At 39.0% G+C, this 12046-nt stretch overlaps 1 protein-coding gene across 2 annotated transcripts in view; it reads left to right on the top strand.

Annotated features, from left to right (window-relative positions):
* The window catches only part of Lama2 (laminin subunit alpha 2), a 603732-nt gene that overhangs the window by 571991 nt on the left and 19695 nt on the right, over positions 1-12046 (top strand). For both annotated transcript variants that reach the window (XM_057755686.1, XM_057755676.1), the window contains one exon: positions 7038-7186. In XM_057755686.1, the coding sequence (XP_057611669.1) occupies positions 7038-7186 (149 nt within the window). The remainder of the gene's footprint in view (positions 1-7037; positions 7187-12046) is intronic.

Below are 12046 nucleotides of genomic sequence, written 5' to 3'. Positions count from 1 at the left end.
CACAAAATGAATAAATACATAAATAGAATTCTTAAGGAAACCAATATAATCTAATATTTCAAAAATTAAAAAAGAATCATAAAACTGTCACAATAGATTTAAGAAAACATTAGGCAAAATTTAACAGCCTTCATAATTCAAAGAACACTTAGTAAATTAAGAGGAAGAAATATTCTATCTGTAAAACAATGATGATTAGTGCAACTGATGGAAGAGCATCACAGACATGCGATGTTCTATAAAATCAGAACTTAGAAAAAGAAGGCCATTTCCTAGGCGTCAATCTCTCTGCTACTGCAACAACAACAAAAAAAAGTAGCTAGACAGCAAGAGGAATTGTGTGCTTTGAAAGTAAACACAGCAAGTTAACATAGATGAGGAAACTGTAAAGTTTATTGAAAGCCATTAAAGTCATCCTTAATGAGTGCACATATTCATCTTGTTATTAGGGAAAAACTCATTAAAATAGGTCAGTTCTCCATAATATGATGTACAGAGATTTAATTTCAATATACCATCTTGTCTTTCTTGCAAATTGAGGCATTTATGGTTTTTTTAATTATAGCAAAAATAAAAACCCACAAAAACACCTGAAAAGGAAGAATATGGTGGTAGAACCGCTGTACCAGATCTTGCTCCATCTACGTCAGAGATTTAGACTCTAGTAATGTTTTCGTACCTGGAAAATTCTGTCCTGGTAGAATAGAATAGAGAAGACTGGATATGTCCAAGCATAAATACAACGACATTTACCAATAGGTGGCCTCTCAGATCATTAAGAAAACAGTAGGCATTCGCTGAATGAGTCCAGGGTTGTTGGTTTCTATACAGGAAAGAATAAAATAATTTCTACTTCATACCAAAGTGAAAAACAAGTTCCCAGAAAATAAAACTGTAATTATGGAAAGAAAAGTAAGTTTAAAAATTTTAACAGAAAATAGCCCAGCATGGTGGCAAACACTTTTAATTTTAGCTCTCAGGAGGCAAAAGCAGGCAGATCTTCATGAGGTTGGAGTCAGCCAGGTCTATATCATGAGTTCCAGTACAGCCAGGGCTGCAAAGAAAGAAATCCCCCTCTCTTCTCTCTCTAAATACACATACACATACATATATATTATGAAGAGGGAGATATAGATAGATTAGATAGCTCTAAATCGCAGATAGATAGATAGATAGATAGATAGATAGATAGATAGATAGATAGATAGATAGATAGATACATACATACATACATACATACATACATACATACATACATACTTTAATCTCCTGGAACCACATTAATATTAAAACTCTCCATTCATCAAAAAGCATAAAATGCAAGCATCTATCTGAAAAGGTATTGTTAATATAACCTCAGAAAATCTAGTAAGCACAATATGAAGCAACTCTCAGAAAGCAAGAAGCTAGTGAAACATGTACAGTAATGAACAGCTCTGACCAGACATTCCATGGGAGAGAAAGCACGATGGATGCAAATAATAATAATAATTAAACATTCAGCTATTCAGCTTTGTGGTGTCAGAAAAATGCATTTTCAATCCACACTAAATTTTATATCCTTTGGAATGGTAAAACATTATGAAATATATTATGACCAAGTGCTGGCAAGGCCTTTGTTAAAGGCAGTTCTTACTGCTATGGACAGAGGAAATTGATACAGAGCTTTGGTGACTGCTTTGAATCGGTTCTATACAGTAGACCACGTGTGAATTCTACAAGCCAGTCTTTCCACTCTATACACAGACCTGAACAATGGCAAGAGTGCACAATGAGATAAGTACAAAAAAAACCAAAAACATCCCAAATGATTATTTCTTATTTGTAGTATATAAATGAAAAAGAACCCAAATATTTATCAACTGGAAAAGAGACCAGTAAACTAGTACTTTGGCTTAATGGCGTAGAAATCAGGAGTAGCAAGGGATAAATTACAATTTGACAAGACAAAATAGATAGATGAGAACTAAGTAGCAAAGAGGTGCAGAACACATTCTGACATCACTTGCAGAGGTTTCTGTATGAAATACTGAGTATATTATTTACAAATAAATATGTAAGTCTTTGAAAATAATTTTTAAAACCCTGGGATAATAAATCACATAATAATGGTACCTCTGAGGTGGGAATGCAGGAAGATGGATCAGTGCCGGGAATCATCCCCAATGGTGGACAGGTCTCAGCAGAGGGTATAAAGAGTTGGTAAAGGAAGGCTATAAGCCAGGCCATGATGGTATGGAGAATCTTGCAGTCTGACTCACTAGTAGCCAGAGTGCTTCTTTAATTATACAGAATTTAGTAAGTAGGGATATGTTGTTTCAAAACATAGATCATATGTTCCCAAACATATCATTTTTTATTTGGGACTTGTGTTTCATTTCCCTTTGCTTATCTTTCAGTCATCACTAATACACTATGACAGAACAGAGTTATCATTTTTTCCAATCATTTTCCCTCAAGTTTTGACATTATTGATAAGCAGGGTTATTATTCTTACTCATTAACCACATAACCCAATTTTTAAGAATCTAGAGGGATATGACAAGTTGTTCTCAGACTAGTTGCTTCTATGGCTGGGACATTTGACCAAAACAATCTTCAAGTCATCCCGGACTTGCTGCCACTTCCCAAGAAGTGTATTATTAGCTCTTAATGGTCAGAGTGCCCAAGAAATATCCTCTGGTCAAAGCTGGTGCAGTTATTATTCAAATTCTGTCATAATACAATGTCTGTATTTTATATTGTTATAGAATATAAAACACCATCTTTCTACATCATTTTGTTGTCCTGTGTAGGACAGAGGTCGCTTCAGCTAGTCTGACGTTGTTGCTGTCTATGCCATGTAATTGCCTGGGTGTACAGTGGGAAGAGGCTTGTGATCTGAACTGGGGCCAACTCCTCTAGCCCACTGAATCTTGTTGACCTTTTTAAGTTTGCTTTGTTTTGATTATTTTGTTCTTGAGTAAGTATAGGGACAGATGTTTCAAAAATGTCTCATAGCCTCATAAAGAGACTCTTGACTCTTTATGTATGTCACAACCTCCAAGGCATAAGGAAGACCTTCAAGTAGATAAGGATATCTCCCTAAAACAGGGTAGGCGGGAATAGTATTTTCAGGACTGTCCTGGGGAAGTTTAGAAATAACATTCCTGGGAGAAGGCATAAATGATTTATAAGAAAATTTCCATCAATCCAATATTCCCAAAATGTACAAATATTAAAAGTCTCCCAAGTATGTCACAGGTTGAGATGAAAACCAGTGGTGGTATGGAGGCCATCATGTGGTTCAGCTTTGCTGGATCTTTGTCAAATAGCTGTGTTGGCTTTATGACTTCTGCCATCCCCATCAGATATGGCTGGGACATCTCCCCCTTTTTTGTTTGCGAACTTAAACTCTGTCCTGAGACAAAAAAAGAGAGAGTTTGTAAAACCTTTTTTGTAACCCAGAAACCAAGGCAGGCTCCAATGGAGCTGTAATTTGTTGGTGTAAAGATTGCATGTTTGTAGCTAGTTTAGAATTGTTTCGTAGGCCATGGAGGTGAGGAAAACAGGCTGCTAATTCATAGTTTTTGCCTGGGGTCTTTTACCTGTGAAAGATGGAATCAAGCCAATTCCCTGAAGTTTAAAGGAACCCTTTTTAAGTTTACAAAAAAGGAGCTAAAAGAACATCAAGATTCCTAACAGTGTTTCCTTTGCCTTGAGGATGGTACCACGGCCTGTCATTCACTTTGTAATCAAGAAGGTTTTCCTTGTTTATACTAGCTCCATGTATTTTGAGGCAAAACCCCAAAACTTAATGATTCAGTCATAGTTTGTCAGTTTCTTTTTTCTTTCTTTCTTTCTTTCTTTCTTTCTTTCTTTCTTTCTTTCTTAAGATTTCTGCCTCCTCCCCACCACCACCTCCCATTTCCCTCCCCCTCCCCCAATCAAGTCCCCCTCCCTCATCAGCCCAAAGAGCAATCAGGGTTCCCTGCCCTGTGGGAAGTCCAAGGACCACCCACCTCCATCCCGGTCTAGTAAGGTGAGCATCCAAACTGCCTAGGCTCCCACAAAGCCAGTACGTGCAGTAGGATCAAAAACCCATTGCCATTGTTCTTGAGTTCTCAGTAGTCCTCATTGTCCGCTATGTTCAGCTAGTCCGGTTTTATCCCATGCTTTTTCAGACCCAGGCCAGCTGGCCTTGGTGAGTTCCCGATAGAACATCCCCATTGTCTCAGTGTGTGGGTGCACCCCTCGCGGTCCTGAGTTCCTTGCTCGTGCTCTCTCTCCTTCTGCTCCTGATTTGGACCTTGAGATTTCAGTCCGGTGCTCCAATGTGGGTCTCTGTCTCTGTCTCCTTTCATCCTCTGATGAAGTTTAATATTCAGGAGGATGCCTATATGTTTTTCTTTGGGTTCACCTTCTTATTTAGCTTCTCTAGGATCACGAATTATAGGCTCAATGTCCTTTATTTATGGCTAGAAACCAAATATGAGTGAGTACATCCCATGTTCCTCTTTTTGGGTCTGGCTTACCTCACTCAGGATAGTGTTTTCTATTTCCGTCCATTTGCATGCAAAATTCAAGAAGTCATTGTTTTTTACTGCTGAGTAGTACTCTATTTTCTTCTTAAATGATATGTTTCAGATCCAATATCTCATGCTCATTGTTATCACGTAAGTAATATTTTCTATAGAAAACTCAATTTCTTATACAGCTCATCCTCCCAGGGAATCATCCTAAGTTTTATTCTTAACATCAGCTTTCACAAGAATTGTTTCACTGTCCCAGTTCTAGCCTTTGGTGAGTTGCCTTCAACAGCAAGGAGTTCAAACATTAGGTCTGTTAAAGACATGCAAGAGTTGTGCAACCACTTCCAGCAACGGCAGTGAAGGGTCAGTCCAAGTCGTCCAAGCATGGTGATCTTTGTCAAGCAGCAGCTCCAAGATGCTTGACACCACCATCTGTATAATCGGAATTCAGGGGTACAGTGAAGGGTTAGTCCAAGTCATCCAAGCACTGCAATCTTTGTCAGATCAGTAAGAAGCTCAATGGATATGAAATTCTAGCCTTTTCAATTGCATGGTAGATTACAGTGGATTTGACAACCGAGCATAAACATGCCTTTCAGCATTTCCATTGTGAGGACCACACCAGTTCTAATGAAACTTTTTCAAGGGGCTAGAGAAATTGCGCAAGGGTTAATAATGCCTGCTGTTTCTGCAGAAGACCCAAATGGATGGCTCAAAACCGCTTGTAACTCCTGCTCTAGAGGGCTGGCTGCCCTCTTCTCCTTAGACGTGTTTCTGAACTCACATGCACAAACTCAGGCACAGATACGTACCTATAAACATAATTTAAAAAAATTTTAAAGTTTTTAAAATAGTTTTCTTGCCACATTGGGGAAGAAAAGTAATACTTATCTTCTCACTGCGAGGAATAATCATTGAGAAGATATTAAAAAATAGTGCCACCAAATCTTCATTTTCTAATTTTGAAAAATCCAATTCTTTTCTCATTTTTGCAAATGATGCTCAGAATATATTGAGAACCAAACCAAACATTCTGAATTTTCATCACATCCCCTTGGCCACTGCCAATAATTAAACACCTGCCAGCTCCAAATTTCTTAGCACTGAATAAATGGATTAAATTACCAGATTTCAGGCAAATTTTTAAAATAGAGTGTGTTCCCATTAAGACAATTAACATACAAAAATAATAAGTACTGAAATACAAAGCACATCAGAAATGAAAATGTAATGCCCCGAACATTTAATGATAATGAATATCTAGCTTTTAAAGTCTTCTAATATTTGTTATCTTATAAAGGAAGCAGTGTTAAATTATTCAAATGGGCTTGAATCAGTGCTGTCTAGATGGATACTTTTTATTTGTGAAAGCGAACAGTTGAAATATCCAGAAGGTTATGTGTGGTTGTGTTGTCCTACATGTGCTTTTGGTATCAAACAATTGGAGTAGTTTTTGAGTAGGTAGTTTGTGGTGATCCCACTGAGGGATGATGAGGGATAGTTTGCAGCACATTGTATATGGACCACGTAGCTGCATGGATAACCTAGTGAATTATTGAAGGGATGGTAATGCTGATAGAAAGAAAACATGTTAAACACCATCAGTTACTCACGGAGCACAGAATGGTCCCTGCGCAACAGCTGCCCTGGTACCACACAGGAGAGGCAGTACCTTTAACACCAGCTTTGGATACAAGGATTGCATCCAATCTCCCTGGAGTTCCTAATCAGATATCATCACCATACTGGTTGCCTTGGTAACATTGACAAGAAGAAAACAGGCATGTTTGTGGTTGGAAAATTGTCTTCCTTCTTTCTAAATGTGGGAGACAAGTTGCATGTTTGTGGCAGTGATCTATTCCACCAGCTTGGATACAAATTAAAGTCTAAATGCTCAAATGCCACGAGATTGAGTCAGAACTCATTTCTAGAAACGAGCGGCCCACTTGGGAGTATAAAGGAAAATGATTTTGTTGACACCCTTTGATTCCTGACAGTTCTTGAAAGTTAGAGGACAGCGGTAAGCAGAGCTGTTAGGTTGAGCATTAGAAATTTGTCAGACAACCAATATTACTGTATCTACCTGCTCCCTTACCCAAGAAGTAAAATAGTAATGGATTTTAAAACAAAAGACATTCCTATATCTTTATCAACTCTGTTTAAGTAAATATTGAGATGCTAGGGAGATGGCTTAACAGGTAAGAACACCTGCTGTGCAAGCAGGAGGACATGAGCTCAAATCCCTTGAATCTACAAAAGCAGCGAGATGTGACTGGCTATATGTGACTAAATAAAACACAGCCCTATGGGAGCCAGAACAACATGATGTTCACCGGGGTTTGATGGATGCCAGCCTAGCTCCGGGTTCAATGAGAAAGCCTATTGCAAGTGACGGAGGCAGAATGTTAGAGTGGGACCTGACATCCTCCTTTGGCTTCTCTGTGGTTGGAACAGAACATCAGTCTCTCCATCTGTCTCATATACAACTCCTGCTTAATCCTGCTTAATACCCATTTTTTGCTGCAGGCCTATTATGCCATATTCCTCAACAAGGGCCGTCTGGAAGTGCATCTCTCATCGGGGACACGAACAATGAGGAAAATTGTCATCAAACCGGAGCCAAATCTGTTTCACGACGGGAGAGAACACTCAGTTCACATGGAAAGAACTAGAGGGTAACTAAGAATAGCGCACTTGCTGTTCCTCTATCCACTGTGAACTCCCTTTGCCAGCATAGCTCTTCACCTGAGCCTCCCTGTGTGGACAAACCACACACTCCAAACTGTGACAATGCACTGAGGTCCTCATTTTGTGGTTGGGAGCCTCATAGGCAAGGGCCTGGATAGTTCTATTACTAAGGTTTCCCTTCTCTGTGGTTCTTCTCACACGTTCATGCAGCGCATCTTCTCCAGCTAGAGATAAAGGAAAATCCCTCCCCCTGCACCTTGCAAGTAGTCACTTCTCTAATAAGGTAATCATAGGATAGCTGAGGTTGAGCCTGGTTCACTGGGGTTCCGAACCAGTTATGGCAGATGCTTAGAAACCCACCATCAATATTGTGGGCATGACAGTAGCTATGAGACCACCTGTGCCTTTTATGAGTGTGCTTCATCTCTGACTGTTCCTTAAAACAGCATGCAAGGCCCTGTAGTGGCTTTCTGAGAGAAGAGGGTCGAAGTAGAAAAGGAGAATGGTGGCCATCTCTAATCATGGATAGTGACCATTTCTCTATAAATCTCCAAGGATATTTGTCCTTAGTCCTGAGCCAGGGAATCATCCTTGAAGCATATAAACTGATTTTTTTTTATTTCTGCACAATGCTTTGTCCTTACTTTATTGGGAAAGTCATCTGTGTTCTTCATCAAAATCTTATGAAAGAATTCAGAGAGGTAATTAGTTCAGAAGGAGGATGAGAGGAAAAGACAACAGAAGCCCAGAGACTTGGGGGCCTCAAACCTCCAGACCAACAATCCATTTATTAAACCAAAGGCAAAGAAAAGAACTAGAAATTCAATCTGATGAAGCCTCAAAACACAGAGAGCACGTGGGAGGGTAGCAAGGTTATGAATGCGGAGCAATGCTCCAAAGAAGCAGGGCTATCGTACTTTGGAGGTCTATATTTTCTAATTGTCCTCTTGTACAGATAACAGTTTAGATAACTAATGAGGTTTCTTATTTTCTGAGTAAATAATAAAGCCTTCTTTGGTTTGTTCTGTTATTGTGATACAGGGCATTTGTTTGTGAGCTGAATTAATTCTGAGCATCTGTGTTGTGACTAGATCAGGAGATTTGGAAACCATGATTAAGAAAAATGAGTGATCAACATTCAGATAGTACATGACTTTTACAGATTTAATAGCCAGGTATCATAGTTAGGGTATCTGGGGGTAAAGGCAGACCAGATTATCTCACTTAAATCTTAGGGAGTACTTTAGAATATCAGTTTTGCTTGTCTTCTTGTATGCATTTTAAGTCATTTGCTAAACTTTAATCGTTTTCAGTATGGAAAAGACGTTTTACAAGTTCTGAAATCTCAAATAATTTCAACAAACAAATGCAAGTTTGAGAAATATAGATGGCCAAAATTCAACAACAGTATGTTATTTTCAAAAGAAAGAATTTAGAAATCCCATAATGTGTCACCATGTTATGTATACTAAGATGTCCTCCGAACAGGTATTTCCTCAAGAAGGGCATTTTATTATGCTGACTTCACAGCTGTTGGCCATCAATCCAAATTTGATTTGATTAAGTTCTGTATACAATACATCCCTGAAAACTGGTCACCCGGTTAATCAGCCTTATAAACAAACAGGTTTGCCACTTACTCTTAGTTAAGAGATGATGTATTAGACATACGACTGTGTGGTTATCTAATTCCATGCCAAAACAGGAGCCCATTTACTACAGTGTCCTTCTTGGCACCCTAAGGTCAAAGCACAGTCATTGTCTATTCTATAAGCAAACACATGAAGCTGGTTAGCCAAAAATCAGTAAAGTGCGCCCCAGCATCACTCAGAAATGTTGTACTGCTTCATATAGCAATTCTGAGAAATGCGCTGGGTTGAATTCAAGGCTGATTGTCTTTTAATCATTTTGAACTAAATGTGAGAAGTGTATTAATATTCCTTCATCCCAAATGAGAAAACATGACATAATTTGCCTCAAATTGCATAGTAGAAACAAAAGCCAGGTTTAAAGCCAGCCTTAATGTCTCATTTATGCTTGGCCTGCTATTTGTTCTTACCCAGTAAAGACTTCAAAGATTTAATATTGCTAGGTATTGAGTATGGTATGCTATTACTAATTTGGAAATCTTGCTTTCTCTCAATGCCTTTATACATCAGCTGTCAATATTTTCTCTTACTAAACTTCAGAATATTGTGGTAACTGGAGTAACACTCTTAAATTATTTGAAATTTTAGCTTATTTGGCAAACAAACAAATGTTGTTTGACAAAATTTTCCTCCTCTTTTGCTCCTTTTTTTCACCCCCACCCCATATTCTCTCCTTTTCTATTTCTTCCTTTTAAAAATAAAAATAAACTCACATCAATCATCTTCTTATGTCACTTCTGGACGCTCAGGGACCCTTCCTTCTGTGACTGCCTTCATTTTAAACTTTCCCCTGGAGCCTACCCTATGGACATCAGCTCTAACAGAACAAAAACTTCGAAGCCGAAAGGCCTAAAATAGCACCTTGGGTGGCTGGGATAAAGGACTGAGTTGAGTGTGTCCTCTGAGAAAGCAGTTCGTACACAGATACAAAATATAGCTAAAGACCAGCAAGTTAGGAGGTTTTCAGAAGTTAGGACTTCCAGAGATCACAATATAGACAATCTAAGCTTTGTTTCCCATAGCATTCAATATATGTCAATTTAAAAATACCATTTTATTTTTCATGTAAATTACAAATACTCCAGTTAATACCTGCTTCTGCATACACAACTGCTGATGAGTTGAAAATTAAAAAAAAAAACCTCATTTTGCAAATAAGTACAGACTAAAGTACAAGAAGAAAATAATTATAAGAGTGAGAATCAACCACTGAAATTATAAAAGAAAATGGTTAGCTAGCCTGTCACAGTACCGATGAGTGTTTACTGTAGAGTTTAACATTAAGTAGCATATCAGAAGTATAAATGAGGGGCTGGAAAGAGGGCTCAGTGGTTAAGAGTCCATACTGCTCTTGTAGAGGACCAAAGTTTGGTTCCCAGAACCCATATCACAACCACCTATAACTCCAGTTCTGGGTAGCCAGCGCCATCTTCTGGATTCCATAAGGCCCTGCCCTCACACTTGCATATACCTACCTACCTACACACACACACACACACACACACACGTAAAAAATAAAATGAATCTTTAAAAATAATAAAATTAGAACATATTATCTCACCAGAATGAATACGTTGTTAACATCCTTGTCTAAAAATGGAACGGAATCAATTATTTATATTTAATGTTTCTTGAATGTAAAATGCAAAAAAAAAATATATCAACAGTAGCCTTTCAGCATTGCCCTTATTATGTACCTCAGCCTCGGGGCAATCTCTTAATTAATGTATTCCACTGTTTGAAGTAAGTGTTTTTAATCTCCATTTATAAATGAATAAAATGAAACTAAGCATGATTAAATAACTTGCCCAAGGTCACGCTACTAGGAAGACTCCACATTAATACTGAATTCCAGTCTAGCCCTCCTAGAGGCTCACACTCCCGAGTGACAGCGGATTAAGGCCTGTTGTTGTGCTCCCTGGATGGAACAGGACAATTGGAGAATCTACCTTAGAAAGACAAGGGCCCCTGGTTCCTTAACACCCTAATCAAGATCAGAAAGTTACCTCAATGGACATTCCTTAGTAGTCGATTAAATCCCCAGTTAAGTCTTAAATTCAATGCCTTAGAAGAAAAGCCAGTGCTTCAGCCTAGAGAACCCTGGCTGGGGGATGGCGCTCAGTGAGTCACTCACACCTGGTGGCTGTCAGGTCTCCGAAATCCCAAGAGCTCTGAGAGGTGAGGTTGAACTCCCTGGGCTTTGTTGACATATTCCTCTAGAGTCTATCACTTCTCCCTAGCTTCCTTCTGAAACAAAGTCTTGCTTGTGCCTCTAACCCCTGGAACAGTGACATTTTTGAGCCATGCCAAAGTTTATTCTGTTCTATTTTCTTATGTTAGAATTGTGGATCCGCTGCTCGGTTTCAAGTCCTACCTTGTCTTAATTTATTACTTGCAGCTCGCTCACCTTCAAGTCCCTCTCCTTCTATCCCCCCACTCTCTTTCTTCCCTCCCACTGCTCCATTAACAAAATCAGGTAATAAGGAATTTTAAGGTTGAGTTTCCACCTGGGCACTTAGGTCCCATCTTCAGATAAGAACTAAGTTCTCTGTAATCCATCTACAATCTGTCCACGATGAGGAACAGCACTATGATTACTGCTGGGACCAAGTTCAAAACCTGCTTGTACAAAGAAAAGTAGAAAAAAATGCCTTCGGTCGCTTTCATCATTAGAACTCCAGGTCTTGGTTCTTTGGCCCTGGATCCACGGATTGTTGTGAATAAGTAGTGTGCGGTTCTCAATTAGCAGTGTGTGAGTAATCACTCATAAGCAAATTAGGGAAATTAATGAAACAGCCACTGAGGAAAATCACTGCAAGGAACAATTAGCTTGGTGTTCTGGCCTGCCTCTTCTGTTCAACAGCCAGCAGCTACGTTCTTTATACAATGTACTGTAAGTGTTTGCTGTTGATTCCTGCAATCTAAGCTCTCAGGAGGACAGTTTGTCCCCTAGCAAGAAGATAATAGCTAGCACAAACCAAGACATAAAGAGCCAAACAAAATGCAGCCCCTTGCTGTGCCAAACTCACAGATCCTTATCTGATTAGACGTTGCTGTACAGCCCTGCAGTTTCTGTGCACACAGAATGTGTGTTGGGCTGCAAACCTGGGTTGCCACCTGCATCAGAGATGCGGGTTGCAGCTGCGGGATTGCCTAGTTTCAATAAACTTTCAGTACACGTTAATGAGCGAGGCATGA

This window comes from Chionomys nivalis, chromosome 2, assembly GCF_950005125.1.
Source record: "Chionomys nivalis chromosome 2, mChiNiv1.1, whole genome shotgun sequence".
NCBI classification, from domain to species: Eukaryota; Metazoa; Chordata; class Mammalia; order Rodentia; family Cricetidae; genus Chionomys; species Chionomys nivalis.
This window is presented reverse-complemented; position numbering and strand designations above follow the sequence as displayed.